Raw genomic sequence first — 27,924 nt, forward strand, 5'->3', positions numbered from 1 at the left:
GTATAATCCTTTATAAACTCAATACACTCTGTGATCGGGGGAAAGGCTGCCCAAGCGGCAGGCGACGGGACTTTTTCCCGCTCTCATGAGCTGAAACTTAGTAAGCAATGTTAAGAGCTAGGCTGAAATATATTTATGATTAAGAAATGTTGTTAAATAGATCAGTAAACAGAACTGTTTTAAAAGACTTATTGAACATTGATTATATTCATGAAATTAGACTGAACATTTATAAGTATGTGCATTGCTCTTCGTAGTAAATAAAAATGTTAGAATTGTCCTAATGTGTTGTGTTCAAGACAACCTTCAGGTACACTACGTTACAGCTTGCTTCCGAGACAGCAGGTTGGGGTTTGGTTGGGACCCTACTTTCTCATAGCATTATTACGATACCTTTACCTTTCTTTTCTGGAATCGAAATAAAATGCGATTCAGATATCAAGCCGAGCTAGATATACGGAACCAAGATTGAAGTGGTTCTATATGCTTAATCAAATATCTTTGTTTCATTTTTCTTCCCTTTCCCGACTGTTCGTATTCATTATAACCAAATAAAACATATTACAAATATTTATCATTGATGTAATTTACATGACTTTAGTATAAAGGAAAAGTGGTCACAGTAAATCATTTAAATAGTAACAAAAGTTCAGTTAAGCTTGCATCTTTAAAAACGTTTTGTTTCTTTATTTGCATATTTAATACATTGCTTTCGCAAGTAACCCATTACTCAGACATGAAGCCTGTCAATGATTCATTATGGAATATGTTTCATCTCAAATTTGAAGTTTGTCTCATAATTTCACAGTGAAGATTAAATTTGATATAAACTATACATAAATTTATTTTTATAATATAACATAAAATATCAATAGTATATATGTTTCACTGGTACGGAACTATGAAATTGGTATAATAATTTTACATCCGTAGAAAAAGACATAAAATAAAAGAAAGAAAATGTTTGCCTCAAATTCAAAATCAAAATATTGTTTGATCGGGTACACTAGATATTGCACATCTGCTTCTAATGTTCATCCTAAGGACCATGAAACTAAAGCAAATTGTCTCACGGATTCAGTGATAATAGAATATTTTGTTTCAATATAATAGAATGTGTTTTTTCGAGGTTGATAATAATATTAGCATTATATGTGTCGGTTTCGTAAAACAGACCTATTATAACTTTTCATATCATGTATGAAATGTATCGGAAAACATATGAGCCACGCCATGAGAAAACAAACATAGTGTATTTGCGACCAGCATGGATCCAGAGCCTGGCCAGGATCCATGCTGTTCGCTTTCAAAGCCTATTGCAATGAAAGAAACTGTTAGCGAACAGCATGGACCCTGAACAGACTGCGCGGATGCGCAGACTCGTCTGGATCCATGCTGGTCGCAAATACACTATGTTGGTTTTCTCATTGTGCGGCTAAATTATTATTAACGTAACATAAAATCCAGTTTGAAATTAACCGCGACGCATAATTCATCACTTGTATCCTTCTTCATAACTTTAGATTTTCTGGAAATAACACAAATACGTCAATTGAAACTGTATGTTTGAAGACTGAGGTTTTTTCCAAGTATATTTCCTGAAAATAGATAAAACAATTCACTATCAGCGCCAGCGCCAATTCTTGTTGGAACTCCCATCCCATTTTATGTATTTTTGAAGACTGAACTTTCGAACTTGAAGGTTAACATTTTTATCAGCGTTGCCAATCATTTCAAACATTATTCACTATACAAAAAAAAAAAATAGAAAAGAAAAAAGGAGTGACTGTGATATTCCACCCATTGTACAGAAGGATGAAAAACGTTTGCCAGCATCGAAATTTCCCTGGTTGTTTTGTGTTTAAACCATTTTAAGATCCCGAACGGCTTCGTTTCAACCATTGAAATATCAAGTTTTTATACCATTCACTTCTACTTTTCAAAAGAAAGGGTCAATTGAATATCTTAAAACTTTTGTTTTTGAACAATTTAAAACTGGTCGGATTTTTCTTATTTTGTGTTTTGTCTTCCTTCTTTTCCGTACTACTTCTAGGAGAACGCGGTCTATTTCTTTGCATGGAGTGATGTCTGTCTTCCGTAATAAATAGCGGTGAATAGGCTAGACTTCTTTCTCCTCGTTGACGTTGTATTGAATGAACAAGTCCGTAAAAAATGTCCTCAACGTACTCGTACTCCTCCGCTGCTGAACATTCGTAGAAAATTCCATCATATTCACATGATAAAGTTTGTCCGTCAGCTTTGCTGATTTGTCTGGAAACAAAATCACCATGATATATATCAGCTCTGATATCTTGTTACATACTTTTACCCTAACAAAACTTCAAACGCTCTTTTCCATATTACAGTATATCTATGAAACGTCCTAAATATTTTTTAAAAGGACAATAATGCTTCTAATTTCAAGTTAAAATAGATAAAGCAGTTGTCCAAATGACAATTTGCATAATTGCACTACTTTCGAAGCTGCAGTTGAATTTACAGTCAGGGACATAAAGAGAGGTTATAATTAAAGTGCAATCAGTAACACTTTCTTCTATGTTAATCAAATATTTAATCTTATGGAAAATATACGAGGTAACAACTACCATAATAGAAATAAAAAAAAATTAAAAGAAAATATTTTTTTTATGTTTTTGGTGTCCCAATGTAGACAAGGCCAATATGACAAAAAATCCACAAAAATACCCTTTTATTAGGTGTATAAAGTTACATGGAAACAGATATCTACTTTCCACTGATGCATGGTGAATTGTCTTACCCAGTTTAAGATATATATACTAGTATATAATACAGAAATCGTTCCATAACCAAACTCGCTCGTTTGTAAATTCTAGACATTTATGTGGATTTTTTAAAATTATTTGGACCGGATCGTAAACTAAATCGAATGATATCATAGCTTTATTCTATTTTGTTGAGTATTTATACATTAATACATTAAAACGTACTTTATTGTGTAAGAAATTTTGTAAATGTAATATGAAAAATATTGCCAACATGTCGAAGTTTATTAAGTATTATAAAGATATTTAATACTGTTCAAACCAAGATGACAAAACGATAGTAGGGTTTGAAGTATCTATAAATCATTACATCTTCTCTTTGTTATTAGTGTAATAATCAAATGCTTCTAAATGTTCAAAAACGCGTGTCTTGTGCATACAAAAATTTACAACTGCTATGGTAAGGTGTGTGTGTTTTTTAAACTGCTTTAATCGGAAAAAAGTAGTTTCTCTTTGCCTTTTCAAGTCTTCCGAAGGTATAGTTCTATACTTCTACTGTCGGAGGACATACCGTTCCATACACATTCACGGAAATGACAAGTAAGACTCCGATTAATTAATCCAAACTGACATTGAGATATTCATAGAATTTCGTTTTGGATTCCTTATGACTAGTGCGTTTTCATTTGAAATTTGCTGATTATACGCTTTATAATAACTTCAACAAAATCGACTGTGTACCATTTTATGCAACTTCAATATCTCCTCTTATAAAGTTGTCCTTCTTTCATACGTTTGAGAATAGTGGACTTGAACGATGAATTATAGTCAGAACAGAATATAATATTTTTTTGGAAATGTACATGGCATACCAATCTTATCATGTATTTTTGATTTTTACAATACATTATGATAAATATAATAATCGCATGACATGAACCTTAATTCTTATTAATGTAAGAGGTTTCTAACATGATCATACCATGAACAAAATTGAATATGATTATGTAATGGAACAGTACACCATTTACAAGAAAAGTTCTGATAACAATAACCTTTTATCTTGAAACGTTCAAAGCGATGATTTATGGAGAAAAGAAATTGGCATGGTTTACAGTACTGATACACTTTAATAGAGCTTGTTTTCTAATTCACCTACTCGTGAAGGTTTTTTTTCCAGAAGAAACGATTTACGGATACCATGCAAATGCCACTCGAAGTTAAAAGCCCAATAAAACCGTACAAAAAAACGTCTGAATATTGTAAACAATAGGAATTGTTGTAAAACAACTAGTACGCAAACGTGAGCTTGCAAGTAATGAACAAATCTGTTTCTGAAATTAAAATTGATATCAGGCGCTTTTAGCAAGAACAAATATCCAAAAGAAATAGTCATGTTCCAAGAATGCAGACCATTTAAAGCAAAGCATCAGAGAAGTGAATGCAAAAGATTTGTGTACATAACGGACAGGCACATGTCAACACAAAGGCAAATAAAAACAAATAAACATTTTTTTTAAATAAAAGAACGCAATTGGGCATCTCCATAGGATAGTCATGGGCAAAACATGACTGATAAAGTTAAAACTAATGCAATGTACACAAAACCTTACTCTTCATCTCGAACATGTCCCACAGTTACAAGACAGTGTAACTAAAAGTTATCCACTCCCGTTGTATCCACAGAAATGCTCAACAAACCTCACAAATCAAAACGTGCTCAACGTGTTTCCGAATAGGCAGAACAACATGAGAGCACCATTAAGAGCTAGATAACAATACCAAAGTAGCACTGTCGCAGCGGGTTTCAAAAACTGTTTGGCATGAAATCTTCCGTCAGATACATTTTTGCAAAATTGGCTTACAGTTACTATTGAATTTTAAAAATAACTATGAATTAACATTATAAAATCTATTAAATTATTTACCCAGTACAGTATTATATTGGCAATATTATCACCACGTACATTTCTTTTGTGACTACACGTTCTAGCAACTACCACTTAAAGTATTTAATCGTAGTATACAGCAAATACAAAAAAAAAAAATCCAAATATATTTTACATTTATCAAAATTATTAACTCATGCAGCTGTATGACTAAGAATAATACCTGTATCGTTCTAGGTCGCTTTTATTGCCTACAAGAGCAATTGGACAATCTTTGTTCGCCGTACGAAGATATTCAGAAACTTTCTGTAGATACTGACGAGCTGTCTCAAAACTAGGCCGATTTGTAATGCTATAAACAACAATGAAGGCGTCCGCCCATCTCAGATATCGCTGACTGTTGGAATCATCCTAAAACAGTTTGGAATTTTAATGAATTTTAAAGAAAAGGTAAAATTACAATCCAATTAAGCTGTACTTTTGTTAAGAAAGTAATTATACAGAACAGGTTGTTATGATTTGATTTACCTTTTATAGTCGTCATATAGTTAGGGTCATTCAGATGTTAACTGGTGACTGTTTGAGCATGAGCCACGGCATAATTATAATTATAATAGTTTCCTACAACATTCTGAAATAAATTTGTTCCATAATATAAGAAAAAAAGTTATTTCGATATAAACAATCTATACCGCTACTCAAAAATCATATATAATAAGGTGTAGATCGAGTTTGAAATGTATTTGTTGGTAAAATTCAACAACAACACGTAAATATTTATCTTTTATCAGCGTTTCGGCGCTTACGCCTTCATCAGGATAAATACATAATAAAACAACGGACGTGACGTCATGAAGTTTTTTTAATGTATTTGTTGAAACTCTGATATGTCTGATGCGTAATGTGGTTTATGCGTATTGTAGAATATCTGAGTCATTCTGTACTGTTGCTGTTTTATTTTGTCTAGGCTTTTGGTTTCGTAGAGTCTATTCGATATTATTTTAGAATTCCGTTTAAGTCCGCGAGGGGTTGCACATTTCATTAGATCTCAAGAACATATTCATGACATCAAAAGAGTATTCTGATAGTCAATATTAATTATTTCATATCTTTTTACCTTTTCATACGTATCCATGACATTTACTATGAATTCTTGCCCATCAACATCCTCGTGTTTGGTATATATATCTTCTAAAAAAATATAAAAATACAGACATTATTAAGTAAAATGAAGACGTACTTGAAATAGATATAAAAAAAAGAAGTTTGCATGCAGTATAATTAGAATCAAGATAGGTTTGATTCTGTCGACAGGTAAACATAACAGACAAACTGTAAATTAGATAAAACGATGCACTGAACTCCGCACAAATCTTGAAATAAACATTAATGCCTGATTAATCGGCACATCATGCATAGTTACACTGGATACGCCATAACGTTAGATAACGTTGAAACATTAAGCTATTTTGTGCCTAACAATATGATAATATAACAAAAATAGGGCTCACCAATATATGGGTCATATTCCATGATGAACCTCCTGGTTATGTATTTCACCGTTAAAGCTGAAACAGAAACAATACTATTAACCCTTACCCTGCTTAATTTCTAAAAAAGGCTGGTCCATCATTCAATTTGGGCAGTAAAATTTATTATTTGAAGGGGTGTTCACTGACAAATTACTGACTGAATAGCGAAAACGGATGTGCAGGCTGATCTTGGTCTCTACTGGTCGCAAAGGCAGAATCTCTTGCCGCCAGCAGGCTAAAGGTAAGGTGAACTGTCCTTCAATAAAGCCAATCGGAAACATGCGACGGAAGCATGCTTCTGTCGCTATCAGTTCTACAAATAGCAACATTTATCAAAGATCAATGAAACAAGGCCTACGAAATAAACTATTATACATAAACTACCTTCTAAATGACTTAATACTTTCATTTCATTTGCTTTGTTTAATGCCATCAGTATATTGTCTATCAAATGCTGAGCAGAATTAATTCTTTTATCTTTTTTCAGAATAACAATGAACGTGAAGCTTTGAAAAAAAAATTCCGTTAAATGTTTAATAGGTTATTCTGTGCTCTGAAAGAGACTTGTTCTATGCCTGGCTAACTACTATATTATGTTCTCAGATATTACAATATTACCACTTTCAGTAATAGTAAATGACAGAAAACTTCTCAAAATTCTTAAGTCACTATCAACGTTTTCAAAGGTTTCCATTCCCTTTGTAAAAATCGTAAAACCTTCATTGAAATTAACTGTTTTGGAGAACATTCAAGAGAACAGAGATTATGTTAAGATAGGTGGTATATTGTGAACTGAGCTCAATCAATATTAATGCCGTATTCAAAAGGTACTTTCAAGATATTATCAGATACTTTAAGAAATGCAGTTTGTATAAAATGTATTTAGATTTCAATCAACCACTTGCCATCTTTAATGAAATTGAAAAGTGAACTTTAGTAAAATTATTTAGATAGAAAACGCTTGAGAGTAATTGCTTTTCGATTATATCTAAACAAAACCAGCAAAAAGTTAAAACACAAACCTCCGACATTAACAAAGATACATGGAAATAAAAAACAACATGTTAACAATTGTCTGTGTCGTATTTCGTCATTCAAAATAATTGAAATTGCAGCTGCAGTATAAATCTTAAAAATGTTAACATAAACACATGTTTTTCAATGTTCTCCGCTAAAGGCATAACGCCCCATAATGTATTTCATGAAAATCACTAACGGTGATCAACAAACAACTGCTGAAAAAAGGGAAGTGAGGTATTTTAGTGTAAAGTATATTTTAAGTGTTATGGCAGGATGTGTTTGTCTTTATTCTAGAGCCAAAAATCTTGCTGTATACAGAACATACAAAAATCAGTTACAATTCACTATAATAAAATTTTAAATTATCAAACTATCAAACAATATTGACATTTCCTCTCATTTCATGAATATTTGATGATATTGATAGGCAATATATTCAGTTTAATGTTTTACACATAGTGATCAATTATAGCCCTTGATTTGTCGCAGTTTACTTTGTACACGCATCGGCTCCGATACAGTACTACAAGGGGAAATTATACCAAACTTAAAGGCCTAGATCGACTACTATATAAGTCCACCCCCCCCCCCCCCCACCACCCAAATCCAATATACAACTCCCATCTTATCTGCTGCTTATCAGTGATTATGTAACAGTAACTGATTAGAGGGCAATTAGCACAGCAGGGGTCCCAACTAGACCATGAAGATGTGTATAGTGGAGTTGAAAGAAATTAATTTTCCTTCAGTGAATGTGGAATAATAGTCATAATAATTATTATTTTGATATTATATAGATAATAATAATTATTAATTTAATGTTATATTAATAATGATATGAATAATAATAATAATTATTATTATTATATAATATTACATATAAAATAATAAAAGATATAGTAATAATCTTGAAAATAATAATGATAATAAAACACAGGTATAGTGAAAACTCAATGAGTTCTTTGTGTTGACAAACAATATTTTCCGATATCATAATTATTATGAAAAAGGTCATATTAATGAAGGTGATCCTTCCATTATATTTATATAGAATACTTACAAAAGAATGGGTAAATGATTTTCTCGTATTCATGCAATCAACATTATTTGAATATAATATTACTGGGTAAAATCAAATTATTGTGTTCCATCTATACTGAATTTTCAATTTCAGTAAGTTGCCAAAAGTGAACTTTTGTCATGCTTTACTTTGTAACATTGAAATGCACATTCGGTTTTCAATTTTAGACAAATGTTATTTATAGTATTCTGCAAGCTTTAGATTAGTGAAAGTCACATTTTTCTGAAATATCACAATTCTCCAGACAGACTTTGAAAAAATTAAAATTTGCTTATTTCTTAAAGTAAGTTTCTCATTATTTTAATATTGTGAAAATAAGTTTTTTATTATTTTATTATTGTGTTTGATCAACAAATATGTTTCTTTACATAGAAATGCCAAAAATAGGTATGACTTTAAAAGTTATCAATATTTATTAAATAAATTACACTGTTTCCCCTTCTCACTAACTGATACACTTGTAAGGTAGACTGAATCTCCAATAAACAATGACCCTTGTTTATTGGAACAATACTGTGATAGTCATTAGCCGCCCCGCTCCCACCAACTGTGCTGGTGCAAACAGAAATCCCTTGGCCCACTACCAAGATCTGCCTTTAATCAGATGAATCAATGCCAAGTATATTTGTGCATATCGTAGTCATATTCCGGTACAGTGGATCTTTAGCAGTGTTATGGCCCGTTATGTCAAATTTTATTATGTTTTGGGCAACTTCTGTTACATTATTGGTCATATTTTCATCAAACATTACAGGAGTTATCTGTGTCAGCCTCAGCTATGTATACTATTGGCATATTACGGGTAATTGATTTTCAGAAGAATTATGACCCTTGAATAGTCGTATTTTACGGCGTTTACACTGTTTCCTGTATACCACTGTTCTTACAGTCAAATGATCAGTGTGCAGCGTAGAAGTGGGTTTTCAGCAGAGTTATGAAGTCCCTTGATATGTCAAATTTTATGATGTCTGTGTTACTTCTGCTATACCACTGGTTAGAATTCCACCAAACTTAACAGGTGGAATGAGTCAGTTTACAAATCTGCGTGTTAAGTGATAGGAGACACATGTTTTTCGACAAAAAAAATCTCTATTTTTTATACAATTGTGGTTTATAACAAAGGTATTGAATCATTTGATATCACTGAAAAAGTCCACGATTTTTATCAACAATTCTTGCATATTTACATGTTCCACTTGACAAGTCTATCCTTGAAAGTAGAAAGCTTAAGATATGGAATGTCCCAGCTGTCTAATGTTGTTGATACAGCAGTTTATGCTGTACTTATATCATTATATTTAGCAATCTGATTGAAATAATCTCCTAAAGTACTACACATAATCTGATCGAGATCATGTATAAAGCCTTAGTAAGATCGTGTACTTCAGTTAGATTTATATGAAGTGATTCTACTTACATCTGCAGTGCTTATACATGTATATGTTGCACGTAACACAGTATATATGGTTCTTTCATAAGCATGTATTTTTTTTTAAACTTTATAAACTGTATATGCGACGCTTTCATCAGATTGTGGGGTAAAGTTAACTTCCCGATGCTTTAAACTTCATACTATGTGATTTTATTTTATACGATATGCTTTTTACTTTCAACTGTATATGGATTGGTTTTACATTTTCATTTGCATAATTTTTTTTCGGTGATTTCAGTTTTATATATACGGCTGTTTAAATTTTATTGGTCATTTTTCATTATGTGTAGTGGTTGGATTTGCATACCAGTATTTTGGCACTTTCATCTGGTGATTTGAAGTGTATTTCCGGTACAAACTTCATTATGGTTAAACAACATTATGAGATCCAGTTTGTTACGTAAAATAACGAGCATCGTCGAAAACGTCTCGCATAGTTGACAGATTGTCCTTCGGCAATATTCGTTAACTTTCGTAATATTCTGATGTCATAATGTAGTTAGCTCATTATGTTAATTGCATATATACCATTGAAAACACCAGATATACAATAAAATTCGCCACATATAAAGTTAAATTGTTCACATACAGATGCAGGTACCTCATATACAGATGAAAGTACCGCAAATGATATGATCAACCTCAAGAACAGCCTTCTAGGTTATCACTCTTCTATAAGATTCATCATGTCTTTGATCTGGTTGCTATTTCAATCGTAGATTACCTGACCCCAAGGACCCGTTGTGTCCGCTATGGCCATTCCCTAAATTATAGGTTAATTACTGCAACCACTGACTATTTATACAAGTGTTCTTATTTTCCGAGAACAGTGTACCATTGAAACCAACTTCCCCCCAGTGTCGCCCACCTCTCTACGATAGAGCAGTTCAGTGCTGCAGTTTGCAACCTTAAACATGTCTCGCCCTAGTTATCCTGCAAACTCAAGTTTTAACCTTTTTATATCACCAAAGTTATTTTTAGTTTCTTCCACTCTAAATTTTTATCACTATATTCTTTCTCTTTTTGATTTTGACGCGCCAAACGTCTATGTTCCAGCAAGGGGTTTGACGTCAACGGCAGATAGATAGAACAGCAGTAAGAAACTTCAACTTCTACTGATGAAATAATTTGTCTTTGGTTTACATGTACTTACAAATCTTTAGATTCATAATCAAAATGGAATGTAAAAGAAAGCTGGATCTTGAATATGTCAATCCAGATTGTAACACTCAAAATTGATATCTATTATGTCCAACAGAGCTGAAATATTCAGAAAATGTAATCTATCATTATTAATAATATGCCCCTTGATAATGAATAAATAACGGTTAAAGCCATAAAGATCATTAGCTAATAGCTGGGGGATTTGCTCCCTGTCACAGAAGAAGAAAATAAATTATCGCAATTACATCTTAAGAAAAATGTTGTTAAGGATGATGTATGCACATGGGTCTTAATACTACAAACTGTGTGAGACAAGAACTATCTTGGAAGAAGATAGTTTGCGCACTCCAGATCAATCTGTAAAACACGGAGTTCTGTGTATACTTGAACTTCCAAGATTCAAACTGTCATATTGAGCAAACAACTTTAATTATCTATACAAGAGGGCCAAGATGGCCCTAGGTCGCTCACCTGAGAAACACACCATAACATGTTTGACCTAGTGATTTCATGGAAACAAATATTATGACCAATTTTCATTAGGATTGGACCAAAAATGTGGTCTCTTGAATGTAAACAAGTATTTTCTTCAATTTGACCTTGTGACCTAGTTTTTGAGCCAAGATGACCTACATTCGAACTTGACCTAGATTTGATCACAGCAATCATTCCGACCAAATTTCATGAACCTCAATTGAAAAATACAGCCTCTATCGCATACAAAACGTTTTTCTTTGATTTGTCCCAGCGACCTAGTTTTTAAACCCAGATAACCCATATTCAAACTTGACCTTCATTTCATCAAAGATATTATTCTGACCAAATTTCATGAAGATCAATTGAAAAATACAGTCTCTATCGCATACACAAGGTTTTTCTTTGATTTGACCTACTGACCTCGTTTTTGATCCCAGATGACCCATTTTCAAACTTGGCCTAGCTTTCATCAAGGACATCATTCTGACCAAATTTCATGAAGATCAGTTGAAAAATACAGCCTCTATCGCATACACAAGCTAAATGTTGACAGACGACGGACGCCGGACATCGAGCGATCACAATAACTCAGGTGAGCTAAAAACTGAGCTGTTCACCAATGAACATGTTTTCAAAATTCAATGTGTATCAACACCTGATTGTTCTCCCCGATGTCTACCTGCATTTTATATGGAGCTCAAAGTAATCAACCGAATATCCCATATTAGAAATTGCATGTCTGACACTGTGAGGTAACATACATCCATGTGAATTTATTAGTTAATTGACACAACAGATAATACCAAAGAAACTACTTTTTTATTTGCGGAATTATATTTCAATTTTATAAATAGATTTTACTTTTCAAACATATATCTATTATTATTATTTACTTATTTATTTATTTTATCTTATTCTGAATATGAAGAAATTAATGTTCCAACGAATACAGTATTGTCGTGTACAATCAGGCAAATTAAATTCACTGAAACTAGAAAAAGTTACAGTGTTTCATCGATAGAAGAACATAATTGCCCTTCACACCGACGACATCAGCTTTGTGTCAGAAACAATTGTGTTAACGTTGATGGTCTTAATTTATGTAATATAAAAAATAACAATGTTCATGAAACAGTAATTCCTTATCCTTTTTCAGGCGATATTACCAAATCAAAAGATGCATTATAAAGTTAGTTCCCGAGTCTAAAAATCCTTCAAACAACGTTTCATGGGCTGTCGAAAGCTTGTCGACCTCCGGACAAAAGCAGGTTAATACGGCTGCGCCGAAAAATTGATGGAAACCCGTACTAAACTCAAAATGCTCAATTATTAACAGGAATATTTAGCTAATAGCATCCTGACCAAATGGACATACAATATCAGTAAGAAGTATCACACTAATAGGTATATACAGCCGTTTAACATATCTGTCCACCTTTTCGTCACTCTGCAACCATTCTTAGCGGTTTTACGTGAAAAATGTGTATACATTACATAAATAAACCTGAACCAGGTATCTGAATATATTATTTCAACACCCTTGTGAACACCGGGCAAAGGCATACAAAATAATTTGTTTTAACTTGACCGATCCAATGCAAAATTAAGAAAGAGGGTTTTTACATGAGCCGACATAGAGCATAGCACCCCATGCAATTATCTAAATTATGTAGATGTGACTCTAAACAAAATTAAAGAAAGCCATGGCTTTAATGGGATTTTCTTAAAATGCCACAGTTTTATCTAAGTCTGCGTAAATGTTGAATAGTAAGAAACAATAAATAGAACAAGTCTTACAAGAAAGTCCAATAATTCTCGAAATTATAATTTTTTTTTTAAAGATATCCTGACATAAGTGTATATCTTCCGAACACGTGTCAGTACCGAAAATAAAACAATTATTCACCAGGTTTTACATATAAAAAACCAAAAATGTACTAGCGTTGGCAATTGATTGCCTGATGAATTGTATCCATCTTCCCTAGTTATCATTTCACATTTAGCATGCGATCAGGGAGATAAATTGGGAATAATCCAACATGATTTATATTATACTTATATGAAAACCGTTTACAAATTTTAAGGTAGTTGCATACCGTGTCACATTGGCAGTTGAGCAGTTCAGTATACTTAGTTTAATGCAAAATATCGCTGAAAACTGCCAAAGAATTACAGACTTATATTCTACGCTGTTTAAAGGTCCATTACTAAGGGAAAGTGAGTTGGCAATTTTTTTCATAGCCAGTGCATAGACTTCTGCAAGACACTAAATAATGAAGATTGGCAGGTCAAAATTTACAGAAGGTCTTTGGAACTCAAAGAAATGTATGTGTATTATGTTGAAATTTCAATGAATCGACAGAATGACCCCCCAGGTCTTTTTAACTTTCTTCATACTTCATAGAAAAATAAGTGTACATATACTGCGATTTATTTCGAATTTCTAAATACCAACTTTCATTTTCCAATAAAATGAAATAGTTTCTGTGCTTTTTGAAAGAAATTAAAATGTTCACTTTCCTTAGTATTGGACCTTTAAACTTTTAAGAGGTACCAACGTGGTACAGTCGAGTTATTCCCGAATGGCAAAACTTGGTTCGACAATCTTCCATTTACAAAGCTTTTAAAAAGGTTTCTGATAAAGGTGATTACCAGCATAAATAACGTGTAAAATATAACATCAGATTATTTTGATTTCTGACATAATTTGTGTTCGGATGCACGACGTGTTGTAAATGTGCGGTTAATATAGTTTACTGTTGATCAACACGGAACTTACACCGCGCTTGTGCTTTTATGTATACATTTGTCATTTTAAAGGTTAAAGTCAGCCCTTTCCTTATTATATATCTTGCACATAATCTATGTCAGATATAACAAAATTATGAGGCTAGCGTCACTTGTTAAAGGATGTTTTTCTTTTGCAAAGTGGCCAGGTTTCTGTAACAAGTCTGCTGCTTAAAGACCTCATTTGTAAAGCAATGGGTACCTTTTATTCAGTAAATTAATAGAATATTACTGTTCCCAGTGGTCTTATGGTAACAAGCTTGACTGGTAATCCAGAGGTTCGGCGTTCGAATCCCGGTTTAGGCACTGGACATCTCTGCGATGCCCTTGAGTGTCTTCTAGCCAACTAAGAGTCCAATATAGTTCTTCTTCCCAGGAATAGAAGGCTTCGTGTTTTTTGGTGTTCTACACCGGGCACGTTTACGAACCAAGCTACGTACAAGCTAGGTTACATAAGCTCTGTTGTGGAGGCAATTCTCGCTCTCTTACTCTGGTCAGATCGAAACGATCATTTTGAATGAACATGTTCCCACTTTCAAAATACCTACATTGGCATTACCCTACTGATTTGTCAACATATATTTTGCATTCAACATAAAAATAATAACAAAATTGATCAAAACTGAAACGTATTTTCTAAAATACGTGAAGTCTGATCAAGATCTGCACTGTTCGCCATTCAGTCAGTATTTCATTTTGTAAGCACCCTTTTAACAGTCAATGGTACTTTCCAAATTAAATGACGGACTAATTCATTATAGAAATTCAGTGGGGTAAGGGTTAAGTCTACGTCTAACTTTCAAGCTTTAAATGCTGATGAATAAGGGCTCAGTTTACATCAACTATGGATGCTACAAAGCTGTAAGGTAAAGGTAAAGGTCTTGTTTATTAGTCACCCCTATTGAAAGGGTCAGCCAATTTGGCTTATTAGACACCTTTATTGTGCGTACCAACTACCTCCCAACTCCTACAATTATGCCAGGCGCCAGGCGGATAGAAGTCGGTAACTATTCATTTTAACTAGCTCGCGGCTCACGAACCGGCCTTTTCGAAAGAGTCCCATGACAAACATCCCCCGGACGAACGCTCTCCATGAGACTCGAACCTTCGACCTCCCGATCCCGATGTATGTACACTTTATAAAAGACAAGAGATGAAAAATTCGAAATCAGAATTTATTTTATATTGTATAAAGAGTTCTACTTTAAAATTAATTGTTATTACATGAAGATGACTGTTTTTTTGTGAATTAAATATAGTTTGCATTGTTATATGAGATTCTTGCGATCTTTGAATTTAAATTTATTTTCACACGATGGTTAAAAGAACGGTAAAGAAAGCTATTAAGATATCTGGAGTGTTATCGCTTTTCGTTTATTGTAATGTGTTTATTTGTTGATATAACTTGAAACATTTTACTGAAGCTGCCAAAATAAAAACACTGATGCAGACTAGTTCTTTGCGCGAGATTGCAGCACGATTCATTACATAACGTTACATTTTGGTATATTAATGTGTTCCCTCGATGCTAAGTTGTATAAAAAAAAATCTGTGTTTGGTTTAACGACATACCGACACAATTATCTTTCCAGCTTTTGATAGTGGAGGAGGACCCAAGGTCCCCCTCTGTGCATTATTTAAGACAGAAACAGTACTTCATTCTTCATCATTCTACCTTTCTAAGTATTTTCAGTCTTCCATATTTTTTTATTTTGTTTTTCTGTCCTTCTGTCTTTCTAAACGAGATTATCACTTTTATAAATGTTTTTTTCTCCAAGTGCTTGAACTATTTCAGAATATCTTGGTTATTAAGGTGATCCAGAAAACAACAACTTGTATTTGTTAGTGTAGATTGTACTCTGATTAATTAAGCAGATTTTTTTTGCATTATGTAAGGTTTTGTCAGAAGCGTAAACAAAATACCTCATTACAGACTTGTTGAGAAAATTATAACTAGTTTACGATATCTAAAACACTGGTGTATATGTTTACGATATCTAAAACACTGGTGTATATGTTTACGATATCTAAAACACTGGTGTATATGTTTACGATATCTAAAACACTGGTATATATGTTTACGATAACTAAAACACTGGTATATATCTTTACGATATCTAAAACACTGGCATATATGTTTACGATATCTAAAACACTGGTATATATGATTACGATAACTAAAACACTGGCATATATGTTTACGATATCTAAAACACTGGTATATATGTTTACGATAACTAAAACACTGGTATATATCTTTACGATATCTAAAACACTGGCATATATGTTTACGATATCTAAAACACTGGTACATATGTTTACAATATCTAAAACATAAATTGGCATATAAGATAAATCACAATTATTTACAGATACAACGTATATCATGATTTAACCGAGTGCCTATTGTTTTACCGAACATTCAAGCGCAATCTCCTTCCAAATTACTTTGTGTCTTACTATTTTTTTTTGTCTAATGTAAATACTGGTAAGTCAGTTACTGCACATAAAATAATGATTCTTCCTGGAAGCAGTGGGTGTCAGGTTTTCAGAGGAAATATTTATGTATACATAGACAAACAATGCAAACCTTAAAGAAATGTGCATTTTAGTAGTATAACTTTGGCATTTAGTTTGAAATAAGACAGAAGATTCATATAATGATTCGTTGCTCAAAGGTCAGAAACTTGCACGAACTTCACTGAATTTTAACAAACAAAAACATAATGATATAACTTCTGAACTTTACAACGCCCTTACCATGCTTTTCTATAATGAACTTGTCCATCTTTTAATTTGGACAGTACCATTAACTGTTAAAAGTGGTGCTTACCAAAAAGATACTGACTGAATAGCGAACAGTGCAGATCTTGATCAGACTGCACATCCGTGCAGTCTGATCATTATCTACACTGGTCGCAATGACAGAATCCATCATGTCCAGCATGTGGAGGGTTAAAGGGCATAAACGCTGGTACATGTAAGACTCAATATAAACTATAATGACTTTGTCCTTACACATGCATGCCACGTATGTTTTAAGTTAACTGAATTAATATGTTAATATGGTTATTAAAGATCATATAAAGACAAAATTATTAATATTAACATACGACAGAAAAATAAGAATCACTTGATGATCCATAGTTTAAAATACATAGCGAACAAAATGCCTAACACACTTTATTGCTGGCTTTTCGCAAGCACATTTCAACATATATGTGCAGGTATAAAAAGTAGGCTTGCCCGCGTAAATATATACGTGAATGTGTGTATATGTATTTTCATACGGGCATACATAAATATGTAGGTTCACGCTTATATGGAAAATGTATGCCTATATGCATGAGCGCTTTACGATTGCACTTGCAGGATTACACATTGACGTATATATTTGTCCAGTGCACTTGTATTTAAAGGTGCTCGTGTATATTAAGTGGCCGTATATTTACGGGAGTACGTATGAAAGTGTACACAGACTCTTCTATATATTAAACACGTGCAAGCGTATTTTTATATATGTTTGTACATTTTGAAATCTGTGCACACATAAAGTAGAATTTTGACCCAAATGGTAGGGGCTAACGTTCGCCGGCTAGGACTAATGTACATCGTTACGGGCTATCGCAAACCCGTATGGGCTAATATAACGAACATCGGCGCATATTAGCGTTAATTACATATTTTCATAAAATTATTAACCTAACCGGTTTGCCGTTCTGATAACAGAAAGTTACATGCAAACAACTGAATGAAGTGTTAACAGTCTTTGAAATAGACTGGTAACACGTAAAAATACAAAACAATAAACATTAGGAAGAGGTTAATATACGGCTTGGTTGTGTCTTAGAAGGCACAACAAGCCGTTTATTGACCTTTTTATTATAAACCTTCGCTTCATATTCATCTTGGTATTTTCATTTTACATATTTTTTTCTACAAAATTATGGGACCTAAGCATCATTTGTATTGATTTTTTCATCAACAATGGCATCAGTATTTGACAATCGATCTGAAAATGATTCAGCACTCTTTCAACCGCCATAATGACGTCAACGACAGAACGCGCAGACGTTCCGGTTACCCGGAGCCATTATGATTATGGCGCGTGAGGCGCAATAAGCCATTATGGCTTAATCAGTAGAGGCCATAATGACCGTTTTAAACCGTTTTTTGTTACTATTTATAGTAACTTATATAATAATAAGCATATAACATATCTTATAAACACCATAAGCTGATAACCTAGCTGTAACCAGTACCAGTGAACAGCTGTTGCCTTGTTACCTGAAATGACATGTGTTTACTTCCCTGTTCACTGATTTGCTCCATCACATGACCAATGTGAGAGGTCAGATTTCACAAAATAACTCCTATGAAATTTTTCCGGCCGCAGCCGGTATTGAATTCACAGTTACTTCCTGTAAATATCTGGGATGAAAGTCATTTAACAGCTGCTTAAATGTACATTTTGATTGGTGGATGAAAAATTTCACAGGTTTCCGAATGGAATAGATAATATTTCCTTAAGGGGTGTGCAGGTGCTCTGATCTGTATTGTTAGACAGTATAATCCGTTGCAAGACTCCTGTGGAAATAGCTTACGTCATAAACCTGAATCCCCCCGCGACAGAGTTCGACTACAAACCTGCCAACTCTGCCACTCTGATACGGAGTGATCTCCCGTAAATGATATACATTCAACTCGTCCTCTAGTAAACTTGTCCCATAGTCAACTCGTCCCCATTTTGGTCATTTCGTATCCCTTGACTATTTCAAATTGGTTATTTCGTCCCCACATTTCGGCCTCTCCTTTTTAGTTTTTTTTTGTCAAAGTTCTCTAGATTATTATTAATATAATTATGATGTAAAATATGTGTTCTGTAAAATATATTCTACATAAAAACATGACAATTTTACTTTAAAAACAACACTTTGTTTTGCTTTATAAGTACCCGACCGTATGTAAAAGTTACAGCGTGATAGTGGTATAACTTTCTACGTAAATGTTGTATAGTTAGAAACAATGTACAACAAACGTCAGTAGTTGTCCAAATCATATTGAGATAACTGTGAATGTGTAAACTAAATTGTGGATACTGTTTGCGAACTCATGTCAGTGCCAAACAGAAAATAATTACATCATTCACTTAGCAGGTTTTACATATAAAACAAGAAAAAGTACTAGCGTTGGCAACTGGTTGCCTTGATGACTTATCATATTTTTGACATTTATTTTCTCTAGTTATCAATTTGCCTAATCAGCTAGTGATTTCCTGGAGATAAACTGGGAATAATCTAGTATGATTTATTTACTAATGAAGCTAATAAAAACCAGTAACTTTTAAGGAAGGGGTAGTACTTTCTTTGAATAAGAATATGGAAGAAAACCGAAAACTGACACATCAAAAATGCATTGACACCCCCCACCCCACCCCAATCCCCACCACCACACACACCTTATTTAACAAAATAGCATTTAATTGACCCCCGAATTTTTACAAGATTACTTGTTTAGAAAATCTGTTAAAGGCAGTTGGTATCTACAGAATTCTAGTGCTTGGTAGATCTACCTGTGTTTTAAAGAGGTATCTTTAAAATTTCAAATCTTTAAAATCGCACAAGATAAAAATCTTGAATGTACTTTTATACACACCTTGCCTATGCTTACTTTGATATCTAAGTAACTTGAAATCTCATCGGTCGTTGTACATCTTTACGGGTTATATCAATGTTACCTATATTATGATTAAATTTAGATTTTGAGTAGTATACATGTATGAAGTCTAGACTCCATATGTATGGTCAATGCCACTTGGGGTCAAACAGAGTTTTATTATGAACTTTCATGTCCGGTCTTCAAACCATATTTCTGTTACCCAATTTGCGCTTGTGCTCCAAGTTAGTAGAAAAATGTGTCACAATGATACGACATATAGTCTTATTTTTTTCTTGTTATATTCTAAAGGTCTATGGTGACCGGTCTATTGGTGAAAAGAGTCATAGATATTGCACATTTTATCTGGGTCATAACTTTATTGTCAGTGTTCTATTTTTATTTAAAACATTTTTGTCCATACATGTATTTGCAGTGAACGAGTCTGCCTATGCCCAAAATTGTCTTGAATCTAGACAAGAGCTTCATTACCCTTTGACTGTGACTAGACAAACATGGAGGTGTGCGGAGGATGGTTCCTGTTTTCAAGCAGAAGGGTCATATATGTTGCTGTCTTTCAAAAGGTACCATTGTTTTTGATAACCACCTCTTTGTCTTTAACATTGAAATTTTATGGAGATTTCTCGTGCAGCAGGTACAACATTAGAAGCTTTATACTACGAAAAATGCGTTGATTCGACAGGGTAACATATAAATACTTGCAACAGAAAATTGAAACATTTTCTAAAACCATTTACCATTTTAAATACAAGAAACTTTGCAACAGCTCTATTTTATTTTAAAGAATACTACTGTCAATTACTACTGTCAACTTTATGAAAGAAAAAACAAACAATCCAAACGTTGAATAAAGGAAAACCTTCATTCTGTGAAAACAAATGACAAGGGGCGTTAATAAAGTAAACCAAGAACTGCTAAAACTGTACAAAAAACACAAATCAGTCACGAAAACAAGAAATTACCTCGAACCTAACTGGAAAGAAGAAGGTCGCTTATGTTCCCATAAAATCCTCTTGCCAAATATCTCAATGCCATGAATAATATAAAAACTGCATCTTACTAGTGTGTGGTTGTTCACCTACGATAGTTTCTCAGGTGTGCTAAAAACGTTTATAAGCTAAGAGTACAAGCAGACATATTCTTGTCCTTGAAGAGATGAAAAACAAACGTCTGCGGGACACTTTAGAGGAGTGAAACGAAGAGAGTACTACAGCTTAAGGAAATTAATTCAGATGAAAAAGTATATGTATGAGGAATTGCAAAAACAAATGTCATTTTTTTGTTTGTATATTTATGCTAAGTTAATCTGCAAACACATATACAAACAAAACATTCACATGAGTAAAAATACCAGACGCCTAGGTTTTGTTACATGGCTATCTAAATATGACAAGTAGTGTATCTTTCTAACATCTTGATTTGTAAGAACAATTATTATTCAACTTTACAATATTACACACTGTATTAGATCAATTGCAAACATCATATGAAACAGACAGAGCTAATACAAAACATAACTGAGCCAATATGAGAAAAACAGGGCCAATACGAGAAAAACAGGGCCAATACGGAATTCAAGCATTTTGATTGGTTCAAAAGAGAGGGCCAATACGGAGAAGCCACTTCCGTTAGATTTTTAAATTACGCCATTTTGTTTTACATCAGAGTTATAAATTACATTTTTTTTTCACATTTTGACAAAAAAAAATCATCCAACATGTTCATTTAATAACCAAGTATGACTGAGCGGGGTGTACGTCTTCAGAGATTACAACCGTACTTTCGCTTATTCGGTATTGTGTAAAATGCAAGTGTTTCCTGTAAGAAATTCTGGCAGTTGTCAAGGAAAATAATAAGAAACTATGGAAACTCAGATTTATTAAAAGGATGAGACTTATTTTTAACAGACATTTTGATAGTGTGGACTATTTGTGCATTGATAAATAGCGATTCAAGTGCTGGAAAGTGGATAAATAAACTGGCGAACAAGAGTGCCAGTTGTAAACTGCAGACAGTTTCGGATAAGAATTAAACGAGGCATGGGACTACATAATATGTGCTTGGTTGGTTGTATTATCTTGATCAACACATATGTGTATAATTTTGTGTCTCGTTGCTTGCAGCCTAAAAGGAAACAACTTGTCAAGATTTTTCACCTGAATGTGCATAGCTGTCATAAGGTAACTCACAGAGTTCTTATACTGTTACCGCCAACAGTTGAAAGTTGAATAATAATATTATCATTAATCAAGCGATTTCATATTGGCCTAGTTATTTGTCCTCGGGCAGTCGTATTGGCCCTCGGCCTACGGCCTCGGGCCAATACGACAACCCTTGGACAAATAACAAGGCCAATATGAAATTGCTTGATTAATAACATTATAATAATTTACAATCTAGAGTGTACGCGGGTAGAAATCCCAGCTAAAACAAATTAGAAGAATCTAGTATAAACTAAACAAGATATGAAACTCAAACATACGTTTTTGCGAAAGCCCGGTGTTCATTTCACAGTTCATAGTTCATACTTCAAAAGTTCCCACAAACATTTAGCCTAAGTATGAATAGTGAACAGGGAAATTCGATCAAATGCATAACAAGACTGACTTCCGCCTCTATGTTTGTTCTGTCATATTGAGGTCTTTGATTTTTTATATTCAGTTTCAAAGAACGTTTCAAAATAAAAGTTAACGATCATCATCAAGATATTTGAAGTATTATTGCTTTTCCATTAACTGAATATTGTAATTTATTGATATAACTTGAAACGTTTTATTGCAGCTGCCAAATAAAACACACGTGCTTACGTCCTTTGCACGTGGTGGTAACGCTATTTGATACACGCTGTCGCATTATTTATACATTTTACAGCGCATCATTCCTATGTTTAAAAAGGTCACTGAGATAATAACTGGCGTTTTCTGAACGACAGAATCTTTAATGCTAAATGTCTAAATTTAATTGTAAGATAGTGTGAATCAATGCTTCCAACGAGTCTTAAATTGCGTTCTTATTTACGTGTATTTCAAACGAACAGAAATGCATATTCTTTGCCTTTCGTTCCTTATCACATTTATCGATTCAGACAACATGACATTGCGCTACAACTTGTGCGTCTTTGAAAAACACCATGACGTCATTTCTATTTACAGTTATTTTCCCGCGCTTTGTTTAAGAAATAATAATCTCACCCAGTGATTTGTCGTTGAATAAATCATTGTTTGGAGTTAAGATGCGAAGGACTTATATCACGAGGGAGCAGCCCGAGTGATATAATAGTACGCATCTGAACGACAAACAATGATTTATTCAAGAGCAAATCACTAAATGAGATAATTATATTATTTCGATTCTAGTTAACACGTTACCAAGGATTTTTAAGTACATCCTTGACGACATTCATTAAAAATTTGCCCGTTTTCAATCGGTTTCTTTTCCAGCGCGCCGCTATGCCGTTTGACGCCATGACGTAATAATTGTGACGCCAGAACAGTGATTTGTTGTATAATAATTCACTGTTTTCTGCTTTGTTTGTTTAAGGTAGTTCTGCACGTTTGAAAAACCGGAAGTGATGGCGTAACGTCATTTATCCGGAAAACGTTGAATAAAGCCTGGATTCGGCGTACGGAAATGAAAATCATTTTATAAATTAACTGAAACCTGTGAGTAAATTTATTACAATGGCAATGTTTCTACATTTCTAAAGTCAAAATTTGATATTAAAACATATTGGACGTTAACAAATTCAAAATAAGGTCTTAAAATTAACGTGAAATGTCCGGTTCCCTTTAATCATGGTCAAATATCTCAAAAATAAGCACACGGGCCTATAAATTTTATTTCACAAAATTATAGGTCATGTGATTATTTACAACTGTGAGAAGTTTCATCAGAATCTACATTGTAGAAAAAATTCTATTCGAGAAAATGTTATGAAAGTTATGATTTTCCCATAGACTCCCATTATGAAATATTGCGCGAGGTCCAAATTTTTCAAATCAGTCTAGCAGAAAATCAGGCACACGACCATATATTTTTTATTTACTGAATTTTCTATGTATATTCTGAAGTTTTGAAAAATTAGTGTTTAATCAAATTCTACATTGTAGAAAAAATTTCGATCCAAACGTGCAGAACTACCTTAATAGGAAAATGAATCGGATAGTGTTAGAATTAAAAATATACTTCTATAAGAATAAGCGCTATGTACAACGAAAGCATTTCGTTTCGCTTTATTTATTTTATAATTTGTAAAATCAAATCATATATTAGATCTACTGGTAGTAGATCCGACTTACGTAAAACTATTTTGCCGTAATTCGGCAAGGCCATGTACCGGCAAAACAGTTACGCTAGAACCGGATAATCCCATCTGTATATAGATCTATTCAGTGGCAGATTATTATATATTCAAACGAGAGGCGAAGCGGAAGCATGTGGCGCGGGAGTGGGAGTGGGAGATGGAGTGTGAGGGGCGTTGGAGGTATTGAACATATCATTTAGTAATAAAAACACTCCTAAACTCATCCCAATAACCGGAAGTGTGTTCAATAAAAAGGTTATTGGCTTCCACCTAGTGCTAATAAAGGTTAGCCTTAGTCATGCCAATAAGCATTTAAAGCACACCATTACCATCTCATAAATGTATAATATAGCGTGCACTGTCCGTTTTAGTTCACCCGATCTGTCTACACTTTTGGGACACTATTTTTAACTAATAACATGGGTTTTCGCTGCAATGACTTAGTGTTCCATTTTTTCTACGAGAATGTTGGATAGTAAGAAATAGTTTTGACAACAATAATGCATCTGAATGTTACTAAAGAATCCTGACGCAAGTGTATCTTGTGGAACAGTTTTGCTAATGTTTATCGGTGCAAAACAGAAAATAATAATAATAACGCAACAGATTTTAAATATGAACTAGTGCTGGATGAATTGTATAAATGCAGGGAAACCCGTATGTTTTCACAGACGCTTGAGGTTCGAACTGGCCAGATGAGCGGCTCTGTATTCTATGAAAGACCATGACTAAAGCTTTCAAAATCTAACATCTTATATCAGTGGAGGACAAAATGTCAAAATATAACACCAAAAACAGTTGTTACTATTGTGTGAAACATCATTGTCATACTATAGTAGTTACTCACCGTATTTGTTTGAAACATTTAACCAAATGGTAAATAGGCCTACGTATCAAATTAAAACGAAACAGTTTAGCTCTTCACAATTGTTTAAACAAAATAGTCTTAATAGCCAGATCGCTGACCGAGTGATTAGTTCAACTTATTAATAGCGAAATGATTTAAATATTACGTTATATAGATATATTCTTTCTACCACGTGTTTTTTTTTTCTTTCTGTGAAGAATTTCATTTTTTTTGCTAATCTCGTTCTTTCCGATAAAATTTTGACAGGAATATGGAACTTATCCAAGAGGTCTTTCAGTATTAAGCTGTTATCAGTACCTATTTTCATCGTCAGCTTACAAAAGTATTCATTCCCAAAGTGTTTTTTTTTTTATTTTCCACGCTGTCATGTAGCGACCTCTTAAATTAATGGAGGTGGAGAACCTATGACATAATTTCAGGCATGTGGTGGGAAAGGTGTGTGTGTGTGGAGGGGCGCGGGGGGACAGAGCAGAGTGGAGGGGAGTGTGGGGGTGCTCCTGAGTTTAACCACCGATCTCTACAAGCCAACTATATGACTTTTTCACTTTGAACAGGTATTTTATGGTTTATTGTTGTTTTTAATTCGTCTACTAATGATTTTTTTCTTTCTTTACGGTCAGCATTCTTTCTCCCCACGAGACTTTTCAATTAGTAGAAATTTGTTCTGTAAGTTGAATGAACTTTGTGCTCTTTTTTCCAATTAGTTTTAGATCATGTTGATAATTAAAATATAATCCAAGAAAGTTGTTATGAAACAAAAAACGTGGGACCAACCAATCTGTGTGTTTTAGTGATAACTGTATGTTGATTTATTATACAAAATTTATTACACCATACACTAAATGGCGTGTGAAGTTCTGCCAAAACAGTAATATCTTGTTATAATTGAGCCGTGCCACGGGAAAACCAACATAGTGGGTGTGCGACCAGCATGGATCCAGACCAGCCTGCGCATCCGCGCAGTCTGGTCAGGATCCATGCTGTTCGCTAACAGTTTCTCCAATTCCAATAGGCTTTAGAAGCGAACAGCATGGAGCCTGACCAGACTGCGCGGATGCGCAGGCTGGTCTGGATCCATGCTGGTCGCAAACCCACTATGTTGGTTTTCTCATGGCACGGCTCATATGTTTTTGCCAAAACACTGTTAATTTGTATGTACTGTAACCTCGGATTTCAATTAGTTTAACCGTGTTTACCGCAAAACGTTTTCTGTATACATTTTACCGACACTGTTAAGAAAAATATATTATCTATAGCCAATATCGTAGTTTAACTATTCATTATTGTAATTATCAATTAATGAAATATGCATCGAATTGGTTCATTACATATTTTACTATTCCCATGCGTTACGTATTATTCCATGCGTTACGTATTATTCCCATGCGTAACGCATTATTCCCATGCGTTACGTACTTTACAATTGCGTTACGTATTATTCCCATGCGTTACGTATTATTCTAACACGATCCGATTCGTTTTCCTATTAAACAAAGAAGGCAGAAAACAGTGAATTATTATACAACAATTCACTGTTCTGACGTCACAATTATTACGTCATTGCGTCAAATGGCATAGCGGCGCGCTGGAAAAGAAACCGATTGAAAACGGGCAAATTTTTAATGAATGTCGTCAAGGATGTACTTTAAAATCCTTGGTAACGTGTTAGAATCGAAATAATATATCTCATTTAGTGATTTGCTCTTGAATAAATCATTGTCGTTCAGATGCGTATTATTATATCACTCGGGCTGCGCCCTCGTGATATAATTTCTTCGCATCTGAACTCCAAATAATGATTTATTCAACGCCAAATCACTGGATGAGATTTATCATTTCTTAATTACCATGTGTTACGTATTATTCCCATGCGTAGCGCATTATTCCCATGCGTTACGTACTTTACAATTCCTGTACGTTATAATTATTTATATGTCTGAAGTGGCTTATCACGCATATAAAATGAACTTTGAGAAAATACAACAGGATTTTCATACCAGATTTTCCTACTCCAAGCGCCCCTAACAGTACTATATTGTACTCTGACCTCTTTCTTCCACTCATTCTGTCCTTGCAGATTTAAGCACCGATCTTCTATTACACAAATCCAAGCGTCATATTGTTTCCCTAAAAATCACTAAAATCCAGTAGAGAATTCAACTGTTATACATATACACACATGAATCATTTTACTATCCTTTTCTCTACGTAGACTACCGTTAAATTGTTGGCACGTCAGATGTTTATGTTCTTATTCACTTGAAAATGCTTGCATCATAGTTCAAATAATGAATATCCAACTTTGAAATTTTACACAGAGATAAATAATACACATTTCTCTTTCTTTCTTCTAAAGAGTACATCAAGTGAACAGAGCTCTGTAAGAAAAGGTAGAGATATATATCTACACACAGTAGCCTATAGCTACTGGAGACTACAGATGTGCTTCAGTCCGTAATTACCCTTCCACAGGTGTGTTTACCAGCCGAAATGGCTTATCAGTCTGTAAGATCCTAAGGTATTTGAATGCACTTCGTCTGACGTTTCCCGTTTCGCACATACGCTAAGTGGCACGATGTTTTTCGCTCAGCCCGTATACGAGTCAATGATTGAGCTGCCTGGTTTAACTGGAGCATATTATATAAAAATGTTTTTAACTGAAAGAGTTTTAAAAAGTATTAAAATTAAAACGCTATCCAAATGTATTCATTCTAAATATAGCTTTATGATACTGCATATTGAGAATGTCTGGGTACATCAAGAATAATAAAATCTAAATATTACTAGTTATAAAATAATACATCAATCGAAATAACATTTTAATACCCGAGTTATTATCTAACAATTTTAGAGGAGCAATAGTTTGATTAAATATTCTGATAAAATAAGATTTCTTACATCAAATGCATAACACATGGTTTGTGTAAATTACTTATTTAGTAACCATGTGT

At 33.6% G+C, this 27,924-nt stretch overlaps 1 protein-coding gene across 1 annotated transcript; it reads right to left on the reverse strand.

The window, feature by feature from the left end:
* Positions 1-558: 558 nt before the first annotated feature.
* On the reverse strand, positions 559-27,467 carry LOC123566298 (ras-like protein family member 12). The gene is made up of 5 exons (XM_045360258.2): positions 26,971-27,467; positions 6,145-6,201; positions 5,751-5,824; positions 4,857-5,044; positions 559-2,271 (listed from the first exon to the last, which is right to left on the reverse strand). The coding sequence occupies exons 1-5, from the start codon at positions 27,035-27,037 to the stop codon at positions 1,953-1,955; spliced, it is 705 nt and encodes a 234-aa protein (XP_045216193.1). The 5' UTR covers positions 27,038-27,467; the 3' UTR covers positions 559-1,952.
* Positions 27,468-27,924: the final 457 nt, after the last annotated feature.

This window comes from Mercenaria mercenaria, chromosome 8 (assembly GCF_021730395.1).
Source record: "Mercenaria mercenaria strain notata chromosome 8, MADL_Memer_1, whole genome shotgun sequence".
NCBI classification, from domain to species: domain Eukaryota; kingdom Metazoa; phylum Mollusca; class Bivalvia; order Venerida; family Veneridae; genus Mercenaria; species Mercenaria mercenaria.